At 39.8% G+C, this 18,165-nt stretch overlaps 2 protein-coding genes across 2 annotated transcripts; one reads left to right on the forward strand and one right to left on the reverse strand.

Moving 5' to 3' along the window:
- The first annotated feature begins 3,150 nt into the window (after window positions 1-3,150).
- On the forward strand, window positions 3,151-6,613 carry nudt19 (nudix (nucleoside diphosphate linked moiety X)-type motif 19). The gene is made up of 3 exons (XM_086174970.1): window positions 3,151-4,025; window positions 4,897-5,104; window positions 5,414-6,613. Exons 1-3 carry the CDS (start codon window positions 3,234-3,236, stop codon window positions 5,620-5,622), a joined length of 1,209 nt encoding a protein of 402 aa, XP_086031096.1. The 5' UTR covers window positions 3,151-3,233; the 3' UTR covers window positions 5,623-6,613.
- A 3,901-nt stretch (window positions 6,614-10,514) lies between these two features.
- LOC147217980 (regulator of G protein signaling 9-binding protein) lies at window positions 10,515-12,921 on the reverse strand. Its single transcript, XM_086174891.1, has one exon. It carries the CDS (start codon window positions 12,241-12,243, stop codon window positions 11,503-11,505), a length of 741 nt encoding a protein of 246 aa, XP_086031017.1. The 5' UTR covers window positions 12,244-12,921; the 3' UTR covers window positions 10,515-11,502.
- Between the last annotated feature and the right edge of the window lie 5,244 nt (window positions 12,922-18,165).

The raw sequence follows: 18,165 nt of genomic DNA on the forward strand, positions 1-18,165 counted from the left end.
TGTGTGTGAGTGTTAATGTATTGTTCTGTGTGGGAATACGAGTGTAAGTAAAGCAATTCACTGCAACAAAGGTGGTAAAATATGACTTTACACAACTAGAACATTCATTATCACTACACTGACAGCTATATAATATAAATACAGGATACATTTTTTGTATCCAGACCAGGCCTGGCATAACACAATCTAATGGTAAATAACTGTATCACTTTGATTAAGAAATAATATGAAATAAAAATAAAACCTTGTGGAGGGAAAATACTGCTTTTGCCCAAATTTTCAAATTTCAGTTTTAATTCAAATTACTTTTTTGGTAAATTCCTGTGATTTTTTGATAAACCGTTTTCCATAGACTGAACATTCTATGACCTTGTTCACACAATTACATAATAAATTACAAAATGATAACATCATACACATGATAAATAATACCTAAATAGGAAAAATGAGACAATCTTTATTAATTGCTTATTGTTTTTTTTTTTTCGGTTGGTTTTTACTTACCAATGACCAGCACTAAAACCTCATCAGTGATACTCGATGAAGCAGCCAATTTTGAAATCCAGGTTCAGCGAGCCAAGATGAAAGAAGACAAGCAGGAATTCCTGATACAAACAAAAACCTGTGGCTCCTTGGGACAGGGCACACACCAGCAGTGGGAGGTTTTGTGATCTGATTGGACATGCCAGTTTGCTGTGTGTGCAGGGGAGGTGTGTAAAATCAGGAGAATTATATATATGAGTCTTGGTTTTAAATGAATTAAATCAATTCAAGTAGATCAGATTGGTTGAAAACACTTGAAACACAAATGAATATTTTCCCATCCATTCAAAAAATTCTTCATTGAGGTTATAAGGTAATGTATATGACAGGAACAGTTGTTTCAGGTAGAATATGATTTGGAATTGTAAAAAAACAACTTAAGGGCATCACAAGCTGTATTTTAACTGTTATCACAGTAAACAGACAGCTTGTAGATGGTACTAGAGTTCCAAAGTTAAATTTCACTCATTAGAGAAAGGGACAATGTTGACAATATTATGTTTCTATGCTGTTTTCATGATGCTGTCAACAATATTCAGGCAAGTCTCAAGTGCCAGCAGACATTCTGAAAGACTTCTTCCTCTTTTTACCCATTTACATTGACTTCCCTCACAAAGCCTCTTTGATAGAGATATATGACACCAGTGTGTGTGTGTGCGTGTGTGCGTGTGTGCGTGTGTGCGTGTGTGCGTGTGCGTGTGTGTGTGTTACATTCCCCTTCTAATATGTCTCATTTCCTCTCTTTTTTTCAAAACTGGCTCCCAGTTTGCAAAATGACATTCTTTTCTTTTGTGCATACAGTGCCTTTTATTAAAGATGGAGCTTCAACAGCAAGTCGGTTTTGTGAGTTGGCACTCAAGTCATGAAAGCAGATATTAAACAAAACTAACTTTTGACCCTCTTTCAATATGGCCCGTTCAATTAGGCTCTCTAATTGCATGTAATTATGAGATTTAATCATGTGTATTGTATTACACATGCCTCTACTTCTACATTTTCCTTTTGTGAGGAAAAGACAGGTTTCTATTATGTTGACCTTATTGGCCCCTTGAGCTGCAGCTAATGTTGCAGTCTCAGTTCAAAATGGTTTGATGTCGTAGGGGTTGGGGGTAAATATGTTAAGAATTTTACTAGGTGTTGACCAAAACAATGAAAGGTTTGTATGTTCATTCAGATTTCTGGATAATTTGGAGCGAGAATACTGTATTTTTTTGTTACAAGATAGAATGGCTATCCATAGCTTTGGGTTTGAAAGGCTGTAATTAATGCTGCTTTTTTCTTAAAATGAAATTATCTTATAATTTAACTTACCTGATATTGTTTGTTGAACCACATTAAAGAAATCAGTTTATATTATTTGCTTACATTTCTGATATATTAACTGATTACAAAATGACCTTGACTAAAAACCACAGGTAAAACTAAAACATGTTTTACTGTTAAACGTAAACTGTAGCCATAGACAGACGGCCCTGCTTGCCTTGTGAACCCAAGAACAGCCTGGGCGTTTGAACTCAGTAACCCCAGAAAACAGAATTTATGTCCAAAAACAGTGCCAGTTTCACACCCGTTCACTGGGGCTTAATATGTGACTGAGGGCATTTATGTGTAGCAACAAAATCAGTCTGGTCGTGTACTTAGAGCCCTGTATTACTGGGCCAACGCTGTCCCACTAATAGCACACTGAGTAAATGCAGGCCCAATTTTATTTCATCTGTGCATGTGCGTGAGTCAGACTTGGGCAACACGTAAATGCTTATTATGAGAAAAACAAGGGCAAGTGTAGACCGGGTTAATTTTGCTCTCTGATGAGACTTTGCTGAATTGTCTTTTTGAATTTTAGCAGTTGTGAGCAGAAAAAGAGACAAAACACCAAGTGAGCTAAATGACGGAAACATGTGGGCTCTGAAAAGCCACAAGAAACAATATTATTGTCTTGCACTGTAGTTCAGAAAAATACAGTCAAAAACTGAGTAATTTCATAGATGAATAGATGCTTTAAGGATTTTTTCAATGAAGAGCATATTCATTTTTCATTTTATTTATTATTTATTGATTTTTTTTTTTCATTTTTGCAACATTATTATTAATTGATGCACCGAAACAAATGAAAAGAAAACCCCGCACTCTCTGCCTATGTGAGTTAAAGTGAGCTCCTTGACAAAACAGACAACAAATTACACTTGTGCATTCCTGCTGGGACATAATTCTGTTACATCTTTTCAGTGTTTTTCAAAAGATTGAATATTCTATGCTTCGCACCCTACAATTCCCAAGTAATGGAATGAGGAAGGAGAAGAAAAGTAATTCTTTTTTTGATTGAAAACTAATTTTCTACTAATTACCTGCAGACCTTCACAACAGATTATGTGTACTTTCTTTGCCTTCAAGCTGCCTTATGATTCAAAAGTAAATTCAATGTTTATTTGTTTTTTATCCGATATAAATTATTTGTATATCAGATCACCCGTTTATTTATCTGTATTAAAATGCACTAGTGCGGATTTAAAAGAAAAGCAGTGGAGTCCTCCAGCCACAAGATGGCGGTAGCAGCTCAGGACAGCAGCGCAGCTGTCCTTCACTGAGGGGTCCCTCCACACAAACATTATGACGTAACAGACGACAGAGTGATACGCCACTTTCAAACGCCGTGTGTGTAAACCGAGGAGAATTTACTCGGGACTTGCAAAATGAACACCACGCTGAAACACTGGAGGGAGGCGGCCACCCTCATTTTAGCCGCCGGCAACAGGTTTTCCTTGAACGGTTTACCGTCAAAATCGCCGCCGTCGGTTGCTTCGGTTTCCCCGATGGGGAGCGCCTTCGGACGGTCACACCTGCCACACAAGTCCTGCTTCGATTACGACGTGTTACTGCTAAAGCGAAGCAGTAAAAGCGGATTCATGCCAAATGCTTACGTGTTTCCTGGCGGTATGCTGGACTCCTCAGACTTTTCGAGTGAATGGTTGGACATTTTCAAATCTTTCACGAACTCTCCTAATTTCGGGTTAATAAGTGTCAAACAGTCGCCGGAGACCAGACCTCCTATCTTCGCCACGGACCGGCTGAAACTCGGCTCCTCCATTCCGGGAGAGGTGGCTCTCCGGATTTGTGCCTTGAGAGAGACATTTGAAGAGTCCGGCGTTCTTCTGTTTGTGCCCAAAGAGGAAGAAAGTCGGGTTTTGAAAAACATACAAGACCGGCGAGTTACGGACGACGTGCCGAGTTATAACCGGAACAAGCCGAGCGGCGGTGAACTCACCAGGTGGAGAACTTTGGTGAACCAGGATCCGTCCAACTTCGTCCGTATGTGCAGGGAGCTGGAGGTGCTACCCAACATCTGGGCTTTACACGAATGGAGCAACTGGCTGACCCCCAAGGGTTTATACGGAGCCTCTAGGTTTGACACAGCTTTCTTCATGTGCTGCCTGCAGGACACCCCACACACACTCGAGGACGAGAAGGAAATCGTGCGCTTCCAGGTGATCCATCAAACCGAGACGGTTGGAAAAGTGCCATGTGATGGACTGTTTTTGAAGTGATCGTAAACACTGATCACTTTGAGGACTTTCCTTGTTTTATGTAAGTTAGAGAAAGACCCAAAATGAGACTGATGGAGGACATGAAGGTTGTTGGTGTGAGAGAAGAGGATGCAGGGAATAGGCTTAGATGGAGGAAGATGATTCACTATCTATGAGACCTGGATCAGCTTCATTGATCACTGTAAATGGCCTTGTGCTGTGGAAGGGATATACCACAAACCTCTGCCAAAAGCTGACACAAGTCCTAAAATGTGAAGTTTTCTAAATATGACATTTCATTCAATGTGAAAGTCCAGCTACTTCTGAGTAAATATATTATACCGACCTCATCTTGTTTTTGGCAAAGGTTAAAATCAAATTGTCTGTTCCTGTCTGAGAGGGGCTGCGCATTTAATGGAATTTATATCTAGGTTCCTGAAACATTAAGTGGAAGTCTATATTCTCTATCTTGGGGATTCTCTTGTTTCCTCCCACAGGAGTAGCGGTAGGTGAATTGGAGTCCCTAAGGTTCCCCAGATGTATGAATTACAGAGTGAATGATTGTACGTCTCTATATTTGAACCTGTGATGGCTAAGCGACAGGTCCAGGGGTGAACGTTGCCTCTTGCCCCAATGATAACACTTGATGCAGGATCAGATAGATAAGAAACCTTGCATTGGAGTGTTTCTGCCACCACATTACATGCTTAAACCAATTGTAAACCAAAAGAATCATGTATCATTTGCTTTTTTTAGTAAATTGAGGTAATGCAATGTTACTTGAACAAATTAACACAATAGTCCAAAGTTACTTATCTCCCTTTCGTTTCAGTGGTCAACACCCTCAGAAGCCCTGCAAAGTTACCAAGATCGGGAGTTCTGGATCGCTCCCCCACAGTTCTATGAGCTGAGTCGCTTGTGTCACATCCCTTTGCTGAGTGATCTCCACAAGTTTGTCAGCCAACGTGCTACCGAGGGCTGTGAGCATTGGCTGCCTGTTGTTTTCTTCAAAGAGAAACACTACATATCACTGCTGCCAGGTGCTCTTCATTTCATTCTACCAGCAAATCCTATCAGGTCAATGTATTATAGATCAGACATGCCTTATAATATGGTGTGAGTTTCAATACATTGCATTAGCGTTCAAATATGGTCATACTGACAAGTCAATCAAATGAATAAAAAAAAAATAAATGCACATAAAAAAAAACAACTGTTGATGCTGCTTTTTAGCATTATCCGTATGGTGATGTGCTTGTTAACAGGGTTAGAATTGTTTAGATAACCTGAGTACTGAATTGTTCTCACTGGATGACCTTAGTGACAGATGTTTCGGGTTTTTCTTGCAGGTGACAAAGATTACCCACGGAACAGCTCCGAGGAGACTGAAGTGGATTCAAATACAGACCTCCAACCAGATGATCCTCAGGATGACACTGGACTGCACCGCGTCCTCATCTCGGATCGCTACATTATAGACCTCCAGGTTACCATCACTCCCAAGTACAATCACCTGCTGCCTTTTGTTGGGCTACATGACTCAAGCAATGAGCTTTGACTTGCCCTTCTAACCCTAAAAGTCTATTTCTACTCAGTCAACAAATTTACCTGTGAAATTTTTGCTGAAGAAAAGTGTTTTCATCTGTTGTCATATTTTTTGTTTACAATGGACATTTTTAAAAGACTTTGCAGGCCTTACTCAAATTGTAATGGATTGAAACCTAGGTTTTCTAAAGCAACTTTCTATCATTGCACTGTAATGTCAACATTGCTTTTTAACCAGAAAATAAGCATCAAATATAGGATAGTGTATACTTAAATGTATCTGTCCCAGTAAATCATAACAGTGTGAAACCACAATAGTAGGATATTGAAATTAAAAAGAACTAAGGTACCTTAGTTTCACATACAAAGTGACATTTAGTCTATGCATAATTCTCTTCGCAGAGGGTCAATGGTCTCCCTCTGTACGACTCTGGGGACCAATTCAAGTTCTACACCCGTGTCCCAGTCAGGAACACTGACAGGAAAATTAACTTATTTATCCTTAAAGTGCTTAACCATCTTGTTTATGAAAGCTTGCGGGTGAGTCATCACAGTGTTGTTAAAATTTGATGATTTCAACCACTTGTCATACTATTACCTCGTCTATTTTTCATATGATACAGTTAGAATTGAAAAGTATGTATGAGAGTTAGATGATCCAATGATATGAATATCTTATAATGGAGGGTCTTTAGAGTTTTCTCATCCAATGCTGCTTGATTGCTTTAGAATGAAACAGAAAGCATTAATATTAGGTAATCTCCAGGCTCAGTGAAAAACACAGCACAACTGATGCCCCTTTGTAATCTATTGTCCAATTTTCAGAGTTTTGGACCTCCATTTTATTTATTTTTTTCTGAATTTTCTTTAATTGGTAAAGTTAATTCTAGACAGGAATACTGAATAGTTTTCTTCAAACCATCTGTGTTTTTTGCAGTATTAATAAAATAACTGGCTTTGATTTAACAAATTTATCTGTGACACCATATATATATATATATGTATATATATATATATATATATATATATATATATATATATATATATATATATATATATAAACGTTTTATATATATATATATAAAAATTACGTTTAATAAGCGTAATTTGCTGACTTGGGTGGCCTGTTGGTACTTATCAGTGGGAGTTTTAAGCCTTCCCTTTTGGGTGTATTCACTGCGAGTAACTGACAAGAAATAATCTCTCTCAAATAGGTCATATCTTGTGTCTACATTCACCAATTCATTTATTATTAAATGAGTAAATTCATAAATTATTCATTTCATCTTTTTCTTTACTGACTATGCAATCCTCAAACTGCTTGTTGATGATTTCCTCAAAGCTTATTTAAACTGTTTGGTGGCAGCAGAAAGGCAATCTTAAGCGTGCAAGGCGAAGACAAAAATGTATGATAAACTCCATTATCACACTAAATGTTCTAAAATGAGTCAGCCTAATGAACCGACAAATAACAAAAGCTCCAATCATACAGAGCAGCCTCACGCCATGGTCCTGAGTTGACCCATATTGTGCTTTATATTAATCGTAGGTTATCCATGAAAAGAATTGCATTAATCTCTGCATTTGCTGCTGTACCCATGGGAAATGTTTTAAAAAAAGAAAAAAATTAAAGAGACAAATACTTTTTGTTTTAATAGCATCATTCACAAGTGTCTGAATTTCCCGTGTTGTTGTCTTTTGTGAAATCAGCAAGAAGAAATTGTGTTTTTTTTTTCAAAAATTGGAAAAAAGCAGCTGATCTCAGCAAGCTTGAAGGATACCGCTGCAGGTCAAGGTAACCACGGTGATGCGTAATGCTTGGTTGCCATTGAATGAAACAAGGATTCAGCTGAGAGACTCAAAATTTGGCTTTTCATTCATTGAAGTCCTCTTTATCCCAGTCTTGAACCTTTTAGGTACACAAGTGTCTGAAGGAGACCGAGAAATAGGTGCTTGGTTTGTAGTGTCAAAGTTGCCCGAAACACACTGAGATATGCTTTTCAGTTTCTGTCATGATCGAGGTACTCGATATAATCGATCTCCAAAAACCAATTCATGTGCATTTTTTTGGTGCCTCGGTAGGGTACAAGCTGATTTAGAAACCGAGTTAAACTTAGTTTCTGGAGTTGTTGAAGGTTGCTCGGTTCTACTTCCAACAGTCATATATAAGAACTTGTGGATCTTTGCATAGAGAGAGTTGTGTGAAAATACAGGGGTAACAAGCTTTAAGCAAACTAAAATTGGACTGTTGTGGCACTGTTTATGAAATTCAAGGCATCACCTTAGTATTACAAATTCTGAACAGGAGGTCAGAAAAGTTATATCTCATATTGACAGTAAATCAGTCTTTAAGTTTGTTTTTTGGATGTATGTCACTAATTTTATAAACCATTACTAAAAGTCCTACCAATAAACTGATAAATTGCTCCAGTAACATAACTTGATGCTCAGTGTGTATCAATATTTACAAGGGATGACAATAATAGGAAGTTAATCTGCCATCATATTGGTTTTTTTTTAACTTTTTCGTTGATGCTACTTTGCACCTGGAACATTTAATTTTTAAACGATGATGAAGCACATCATCACAGGTCAGTGCCCCTCAGTTTGACTAGTTTTTTTTTGACACATCCTGTCTGTCAGCACTTCAAATTTTCCCTTGTTCAGCAATGCCATTCGTCTGCAGCACTTCTGCTTATGTGCGCATGAGCTTGTACTTGTCCCTCCGTGTATATGTGCTGGATGATGGTAGTAGAAAGAAGCAGAGTTGAAATAATGCTGTTCAACCTTCTATGCTGTTTGCGATGGAGAGTCCATTGAGAGTTTCTATGGCAACCCACAGCCTTGGAAACCCACTATCTTCATCCAGATGAGATGATGCTGCTGCAGTGGTCTGTCTACAAAGTGTGTAGCTCGTGTCTGAACCAGTCATGATTGGTCTCTTAGCAACAGTGAAGGACAAATACTGATATTTGTTTGCTGAAATAAGATATCTCCACTCTCTGTAGGGATAGTTTATACTCACCTTTAAATGTATGTTTTATATGTATCTAAGAGAGCACACATTTTAAAACAGGTGCTGTGGCTGTTGTAACAATCATTACAACATAGGTTGTGTGACTCAAAGTTGCGTTTAAAGTACACTGGCTTGAGAATTCTCTAGCTCTGCAAATGTCAGGGACAAGTGCAGTGCTTTAGGCTTCATCTCGCTCGTCCACTATTTAAATCCCTACCTTTCCCTCCTCATGTTGAATTAATCACCTTTATATTTTTGGTTCTGTGCGACCTCAGGATGACAATGTAACTATCAGGGATGCTTCCATTAAGAGACCTCAGTGAGCCTGTAAAATGACAGAAAAGGGAAATAACATGTCAAACTATCTGGGGGTTTATCAGGAATGATCGTGGCAAGGCACAGATTTTGGGCATCAAATTCTGCCTAAATGTCTGCAAATTTGGTGCCCTTAGGAGTCTAGTTATCCCAAATTATACTTCCTGATTATGACTGTTCAGGTTGTTCTCCTCAAGAAGATCAGAGGAAGTTCAGGAATAATCTTGCAAATAACAAATTAAGATACTAACAGAAAACGCAAAACAAGTATGTCTTAGAAATGTAATATAGAAGTGAAGAGGCACAGTAACATTTTAATAGAACCTATGTAACTTAGGTGCTTCCATGCTCTACAAGAAGAAGGCCCTTTGCTAAAAAAAGGAGAGAAGAGATGACATTTTATATCATAACAAATTCTAATACCTAGAATTAAGACCAAGGGGATATTAAAGCAACAAGCGCAATTATAGATTAACCTGGCCATGAGTGCTAAGATGGTTTCATTTAATTCAAACTGGTTTTACATTCAGCATTTCAGCTGTGTGACAACAAAATACGATTCCATTCATTGCTAAACACAAACTGGCACAATTATTTTAAAAGATTCCTGCTCCAGCACACACTGGGCCTAAGAGAAAACTTGTAACACACCCGGTCTTACGATGGATCGTGAAATATTGTCGATTCTCTTTTGATAATGCTTTTACACACGGGCTTCGACCTTAACATCTGTCAAGGATTTCTTCCTGTTGGATTTTTTGCTCGATTTTTGTTTGTTTGTTTTTGTCATTTTTTGGGGGGACAAAAACTGTATAATCTTCTATCAGGATAATGCTGGAATGCAATAATTCAATAATGACAATCATTACATTGAAGTTGAGTCATTTTCAATTGTCATTTAACAAACTGCTTGCCTCACAGGTGTGTGTGTGTGTGTGTGTTTGCAAAAATGCCGCACTTTGTGCAGCTTTCAAGAATCATAATTTAGAATGTGAATATTTGTCTTTCTTCATAGCCAACAATTGTATATGAGACTTAGCAGAGAGGTTTTGGAGGTCAGTGTGATTGGCCTATACTTTAATAAAGCATAAACAGAACATAGTTGTAACAAAACAGTTTAAAAATAGCATGTGTCACCCATATCTGTGTGCTTTGTTGGCTCTTCTGTATATACTGGCTTGAACCCCCCTTTGGTGATCACACATGACTTGAGTCAACAGTGGAAATAAGGCCGTCCAGCCAGCAGCACCGCAGAGGCTCTTACCTTTAGATTTCAGTTAACCTGCTGTTCCAGAAATACCATCAAATACTCTTAGAACTAAAACCATTAGGGAGGGAGTTAAAGCATCTTTTTTTAGCTGCCCATCCATCTTAGACCGAATGCTTCTTTAACCCCATCTAAACTAATCCTTTTCAAATGCCTCTATGTGCATTTCTTGTAAGCATCTCTTAACTTTACGTTGTTTACAAACCATGACTTTAGGGCTTTAAAACCACTAAGTCTGCCTTTGTCAAAATTCACCGATCATCCATATCAAATCATCCCGATTCCACCAAACTATAAGTGCTCGAAGTGTGTTTCAAAATTTTATTATAATAAATATACTTGATTGTATGTACAGTATCTGACAAACTCTCTATTCACATGTTGCAATTCATACATTCAGAACTGTTTACAGGAAACCCCTGAAAGGAACATAGACAGCTCTATAATGAACCAGGTGCATTCTTACATACCTCTGAGAATCCCAAGGCTTCAGTGAAGGACATTGTGATTTTGACGCAACCAGTTCAGATCCTACGTGTCAGAATTGTGCAAACTGGAGTGTAACAGTGCAGATTTTAGCAACGACCCAACCTCCCTCTGTTCCGAGGAGCAAACCTTTACTTTGAAACTAGTTCTATTTCATTGAAAGACCGTCTCTGACTTTGTTACCCCGTTCCACATATATCGACCCCCCCCCCCCGCGCGCACACACACACACACACACACACACACTTTGCACTTTGCCCATGTCATTTTGCTGGATTGAAATCTATCAATTTAAAGCATCAATCCGCGGAATACTGAACAGTAGGCTACATTTACGCTTGAGCTTTTCCACTAATCCACTTGGATTACGTGTTGTTTATATCATCCTGATGGCCAGACACTGTCATGTAATTTTCTCTCTTTTTTCCCCCCCTCTCCCCCTCTTCCAAAAATACACGACCTCTTGCCCCCGTGGAATACTTAACCTGAAATTGCGTCGTCTGTGTGTGCGTGTGTCAGACAGACAGTGGCTATATTGTCCTACATATTCTTATCTAGTCCAACTCCTTCCAATACATTCCCCTCAAAATCAATGATAGATGTATAAGTGCGTGTGTCCACGTTGGTCCCAAAAACTAGAGACCAGAGAAACGCTCATTTTGTTCTCCCGTGGGGGATAGTGGATGGGTGCGGGGGGGCTTTTTCGTCCCTCCCTACCGCTCCACGGTGGCGTTACCCCCGCGGGCAGCCGCGCCGGATGTCCGTCGGGGTGGGCTGCGGTGCCAAAAAAAAAAAAAAAAAAAGCCTGTTCAGGACATATTGATCACCAGATATCCCAGAACCACCGCCACCGTGACGATAACAAAGAACACAAGCACGGCGCAGATGGATGCGAACCCCGCGTCCCGGCCGCTGCCCCCATCCTCCTCTTTGGGCTCCTCTTCGCAGATGGAGATGACACCCACGGAGGAATTTCCCACGCTCATGCTTGACTTGAGCTCGGCGCCCGCCTCCTGCTTGGCTTCCACGGCCCACGGCGCCACCTGCACCTTCATCTCCATCTCCTCCACCATCTGGCTCACCTGGGTGATCTCGGACTGAAGGTCCCGCAGGTCCGCCGTGTCGATGTTGCTGTCCGCCTCGTACTTCATGTTCTGCACGCTCATGGCCCGGGCCGCCACGGTGGTGGTGCTGCCGGTCATCCCTGTCTGGATCAGGTGCCTCGTCGGCACCTTGAGGGGGAAATCCTTCCCTATCTCCAGTGACCTTTTCATGTCCACCTCCAGGAGGTCCATGCTGCTGGAGAAGAGCACCCATAGCCGCTCGTATTCGGCCCGGTCCTCTTTGCTGATGCTCTTGTCCTTCAGCAGGGAGGTCAGTTTAGTTCTGTTGGCCACGGCCAGCTCCTGGGCCTTTTTGCGGGTTCTCTTCAGTTCCTCCCGCAGGTTCTGCGAGTCCGAGGTGCTTCCTAGGGCTATGACCAGATGCCTGTAGCAGGCAGTGACTTTGTTCAGAGCGTCCAGCATCGTTTTGCACTCCTCTTTTCCCATGATTGTTTAAAAAAAAAACTCAAGTTTTTTTTTTAAAAAAAGGAAGAATGAACAAACAAAAAAAGGACTTGCTGGAGGAGTGAGCTGTCGGTAACGAAGCTTCAGCCACTGTCCGCTGCTCAGTTTCCACGGGCGCTCACCCACAGCTCTGCAAATCCCCTGAACGCACCAGTCAGAGCAAATTCCTCTCTATCCATGCCTCCTTCCTGATCTGCAAGCAAGCCACAGAGAGCGGCTTAGAAATTAATGCGTCCATAAATGGCTTTAGGCCACCTTTGCGCTTCCTCACTCCAGATCAAACAGCACCGGAGGGGGTTGGAGGGGGATCTCTTCAGCAGGAGAGAGCGTTTAATGAAAGTGGAAATAATACAACCTTTCCGTTTCCGCGATCGCAGCGCATCCGGATCCCTCCAGTCCACAGGTGTCAAAAGCGTCCGACTACAAGTGGCGTTTGTTGAGCAGAGATCAGGGGGTGGGGGGGTCAGTTCTGTCAAAATAAGTCGACTCGGGTAGGGTGGCGGTTCGGGGGCGGGGGTCCTCAAAGGGTCCGTCACGACGATCACTGTGTCGCGGGTTTTTTTCTTTGGTTTTTTTTTGTTTTTTTTGTGTGGAAGCGGAGCTGTCACTTCAGCACCCCGTGGCAGACGTTCAAATACCAGTAAGCGCCTTCTGCTGTCACATGTGTGCGCAGAGCAGATCCGTTGTGTGACAGGCGGGGAGGCAGGGAGGGCGAAAACACAGGCTGTCCGCTCCCATTGGGCAGCGAGAGTCGTCATCGGGGGCTATAAGCTTGGACGTGATTGGCTTGTCTGTCCCTGCTCCCGCCCATCAGCGGGGAGAACCAATCACAACGCCCTAAACTATCTGTCACTATCCACTATTTTTCAGCTGGAGCCTGGCAGCTATAAATTGGGAGACAAAGGGAGATATCTATCCATCTATCCATCTATCCATCTATCTATCTATCTATCTATCTATCTATCTATCTATCTATCTATCTATCTATCTATCTATCTATCTATCTATCTATCTATCTATCTATCTATCTAGGATGGTGTGGCACAGGAGGTAGAGCAATAGTCTCTGGAACCTAACATTCCTGGTTTGATTCCTGGCTCCTCTTTGTACTGGATGAGCCTCCTGCTCATGGCTCATCCATGATGAATTTCTACGCCAGGGATTTAGAAAGAATAAATGATCTATCATTGTTTTCAAAGACAAACTGCAAGCACAACATTGTTTGTTATAGGTAGTTGCTCTGGCTCTATGCACTCTAACAAATAAAGTCAGACTTGGTAGTTTTTTACATATGAGGGGTAATAGTGGTGTCCTATGTGTGGATCAGTTACACTTGTGTCTTCTGGGAGTTGCATTAGACTGCTACATGCACACACTGTACTTGAGAGGAGGACAGCAGTTGTTGTAGACTTTGCTCATTGAGTAATGCTGTTTGGCCCCTGCTGTGTTGAGAGGTGAGAGGCAGACAAGTCTGTGTGGTGTCTGCCTGGTTTGCTCTTTTTGCATTATTGAAACGGATGAGGTTTAATGATCCAGTAACTGCAGTGTAAAGCTAATGCACTTAAGCACAGAGAACTGCGGAAGCGAGGATGAGGTTCAAGTGTGCTACAGATAACGCCTGCTTTTGCATGCAGATGTATTTTCAGAATACAAACATATCTCAGAAAATGTCAATAAAACATTATTTTTCACACATTAATCTATAAACATGCAATGTTCCTTTTGTTCAATGTTACTTTAACACCAATATATTTCTTAATTTCATCATATTCATTTTATCTAACTCTACACTTCTCTGCCCTGTTTCAACTGTAGTCAGTATTTTTAGGCATTTTAATCTCAAAGTTGTCATGCTGGTGATTAATGATTATTATCTTGGCTGAGTCAGATTTTTTTTGTTAAATCTTGACAAATGCATCTTCTCCCCTTTGTATTCATCTCCATGGCAACCTCTAACCTCTTGGCCAGCACCCGTTATTTTTCCCAAGGTATTCGGTCACTGACAATGAAGTGCATAATTTTTCTTATTCTGTATTGCATTTTAGGGATGTAATTATACACCAGTGTGGAAATGTGGGCGAGGTTCATTTTATTTTGATTTTAGTTACCAACTCATCAGACACATTAATTTGTTAAAGAACACCACTTACACCAAACAATACATGAAATACTTGAATTGTATGGCTTCAGATTTTTCGCCCAAACACGCCGACCATTTCCTCATAAAAAGTCTAATTTCTTTCTTTATTTTTTAGCATTACCTAGACCCTAGACTTTTTGATGCTAGAAGAAAACAAAATGCATATTTATACTGTAAAGTCTAGCTGTGCAGTTTGCCTGCGGTCCTATAAAAAGCCTGCTGATTTTCTGGTCTTCAGATTAAAGTGCTGGAATGAGTCAGACATGCTGTGGTCTGATTGCTCTCTGAGTGAAGACATCAGGGAAAACTCAGGGGTGACGTGGTGCAGAGGGTTAGAGCGAACATTCCTGGTTCGGTCCCTGGCTCCTACTAGCCTGTTGAAGTGTTGTTGAGCAAGACACTGGACCCCTAATTGCTCCCCTGGTGCTGTTCCATAGCTGCCTTCTGCTCATGTTTCATCCATGGTGGGTTAAGTGGTCAAATTTCACTGATGTTGTGCTCTATATGTATGTAACTTTATGTGACAATAAACAGAAAACAGTGATAGGATGGTGAATTTACATTTTCTTTTGTTTGATTGTATGCAGAGCAACATAGGTCTATCATTTCTTTTACTGGAATTGTTATTTGACAGAAGATGGGAGAGAAAGTTAAAGAAAAAAAGCAACCATAATGCTGGGTCTGCATTTTAAAGCCCCCCATTGTTAAGACGTGTTTGCCTCCATGTTCTTACAGCTCTGACTGAGCCTCAGTGTGTATAATGACGCGTACGTAAAGATTGACATGAGATCTGACTGATCGAATTTAGTAATTTCTCTGGAAATGGAAAAGGACTTGAACAAAAGTAAATGACGCAGTTGGCCAAAATGGAATTCCAAGACTTTGCTTGACCAAGTTTCATAAGAAACTTTTGAATCAAAAAGTATGTTTCTGGCTTGGCTATGGCAGCAAGAACAGAGGACAAACTAATGCTGCACATGCTCTTCAGTTTGCAGTGGCAATTATCTTTGCATCTGTTTTGGAAACAGTTAACTGCAAGACATTTTAGAGCATCCACTTTTAATATCTTGAATATGCTACATTGGCAGTATTAAGCTTAATTTGGCTCAAGCCCTGTCATATGGAAATTGTATCTTGTCTGCAGTAACACTTGTATTCTCAAAGGCGACCTAGAATAAACCCCTGAGGAACTTCACAAAAGAGAGGAGCAAAAGGGGAATAAGCATATCCATTATCCTCATCATGTTTTCCTGTTTTCACAACAGAACCCACACACTGAATCACTCCAGGTCTGCATAACCAACAAATATTTTCTTCTGTTGGCATCAGGGCCCAAGCTTATTGTACAGTGTTGAGAATTAACTTTTAGCCCTCTATACCCCAAAGGTTTTTTTTGTCCATAAAACAAAATCCTGGAAAATGCGCAATGCTAGTTGCATAAAAATTGAAATGGCCCAAAAGCATTTAACTAGAATTGCCAAATATTGAGAAATTCCCAAAAATATCAAAATGAAATATATCTTCAGCTCAAAGGGATTTAAGAAAAAAAGATACAAAAGAAAAAAGGCTTCACGTAGGGAATCCCTAAAAACGGATGCTATGAAATTGTCTACAAACTGTAATCCAGATTTGCAGACTCATAAAAATCCTGGGATTAGTCGTATGATGGCATTAATGTATTTTTTAATGGGGGCCGTCATCTCTCCCATGTATTTTCATCATATGGAATCAAGGGTTTAGACAGTAAATGGAGCTTTGTAGCACTTACTACACTTTGTGTGGAACAAACATGAAGATTTTATGCCACAAACCATAAAACTCCCTCTGGTAAGACATGTCAGAAACCTATTTAGTAACCGCTGTCATCAGTGTTGATAATCCTAGTAAAAAGCACTGTGGTGCCCTTTCCTCTGACACACAAGTATGCTTTCTAGATAAGGTTTCACCTTACACTTGCTGTAATACAGTCACCATAATGGTACACTTCATTTTATAATAAATGACTGTGCAGATAGAATACATTTTTAAACACCATCAGAGGATATAATGATTAAGCTGAAAAACACTGTCTTAACCAGGTCATTATTCAGTAGTAATTCATTACTTTACTTGATCAATCCAAATGTAAAGACATTGCATTTCTCTGCAAAACCAAATCTAAATCAACTGTCTGCCTCTTTGACTTAGGTCCAAACACAGACAGGCTTTTTTCATTCAGTATACATAGAACTAAATTTTGTTGCAAATGGCCTGGCACAAAATGAAATATAAAGTACCTATATATCAAAATTACCCATTACCAATATAATATCAAGCGGTAAAATGCTTTCACCCATATCAATGCAAACTCTTAAACTAATAACAAGGGTGTACACAGCATGTTTCTTTTGTGTATTTTTAAGTAAGACCACATTACAACAGTTGTGTTGGTACAAATCAAAAAAGGAAACTTGAATTTCATGATGTCAAGGCAAGAATAATGTCAGCGGGAGAAATATCATTGACAATAAAACTAGTTTTATCAATAAAACTATGTCGAAACAAATTTCAAGATGGTATTCCTATAACTGGTTGGATAAAAAAAGAATTACATCAAAATAATGATGCATCAAATATTGCATCATATTGTTGAAATAACAACAAAAAGCTCACAAAAAAGTAAAATTTTTGATCCACTCATCATATGGCAATATATAAATCCAATCTCCAACTTTCACACCAAATTGGTCGAGGCCCAGGCTTAACAATGACAGCCGACAATGTCGATAACCTCCAGGGTACTGGTGAAAATTTAGCTACTTGGGTTCAAAGAAGGAGAGGAGAAAGAAATGTTCGTTGGCAGGGAGAAGGAGGATAGATACGAATCTCAGATTGAGAGTTGGGACTTTGAATATTGGGAATAGGCCTAGAAGAAGACAAAAAGGACATTTATGGAGGTTGTAAAAGAGGAGACCAAGTTAACCAGTGCGAGAGAAGAGGATGCAAAGGATACGGTTAGATGGAGGCAGATGATTTGCTGTGGCAACCCCTGACGGGGCAGCCGAAAGGGAAAGAAGAAAAGAATTTCACGTGAAGCAATTTCGAATTGTAATTCTATCAAAATCCTTAACCTAAGATGTTGTGTTTGTTCTTAAACTTTAGGAGATTTTAGTCAATTAAGACATTATAATATTATAATTTCTATGTTAATTAATTAAGTATTGATAACTGTGGCAATCTTAATGTATATAACTTGATTTGGTGTTCTTTCTTTTCCTTTTGGCTTTTCCCTTCAGGGGTTGCCACAGTGAATCATCTGCCTCCATCTAACCCTAAACTTGCATCCTCTTCCCTCACACTGACTAAAGTCATGTTTACTTTAACCACATCCATAAATCTCCTCTGTAAATATAACATCGCATAAATTGAAACCGGTGTCACTATAAAATTTTGGTCCTACAAACGTTGACTTGGCTAAAACAAAAACTAGAATTTTAGCAAAAGAAGCAAGAAAAGACTTGTTCTTAAAAGCTACCTCAAAAAGAATATCACCAAAATTAAACTGAAAAGCAAATTCAGCATGAAACAAGGACACATCTCAAAGGAAGTCAACCAGTCTATCAGCAAGGTCTAGTTCTAACATTGCACGAATAAACGTGTTGTCACAACATTGTCAGTCTGAAATCCTCCAATAACATCCCTCCATTGAATCTTCCAAGTGCAACATCCTGCTATGCTCACATTTGATTTTCCAGAATTAAATAAGCAGTAAATGAAGTCCTAAC

Source organism: Fistularia commersonii, chromosome 27 (assembly GCF_037954325.1).
Source record: "Fistularia commersonii isolate RoL2024-O1a breed Wild chromosome 27, RoL_Fcom_v1.0, whole genome shotgun sequence".
Lineage (NCBI taxonomy): Eukaryota > Metazoa > Chordata > Actinopteri > Syngnathiformes > Fistulariidae > Fistularia > Fistularia commersonii.

Coding starts and splice junctions, on each gene's coding strand:
- nudt19 (XM_086174970.1), top strand. CDS start 3,234: ATGAACACCACGCTGAAACACTGGAGGGAGGCGGCCACCCTCATTTTA. Junction 4,026..4,896: donor AGGAAATCGTGCGCTTCCAG/GTGATCCATCAA, acceptor CTTTCGTTTCAG/TGGTCAACACCCTCAGAAGC. Junction 5,105..5,413: donor CTACATATCACTGCTGCCAG/GTGCTCTTCATT, acceptor TTTTTCTTGCAG/GTGACAAAGATTACCCACGG.
- LOC147217980 (XM_086174891.1), bottom strand. CDS start 12,243: ATGGGAAAAGAGGAGTGCAAAACGATGCTGGACGCTCTGAACAAAGTC.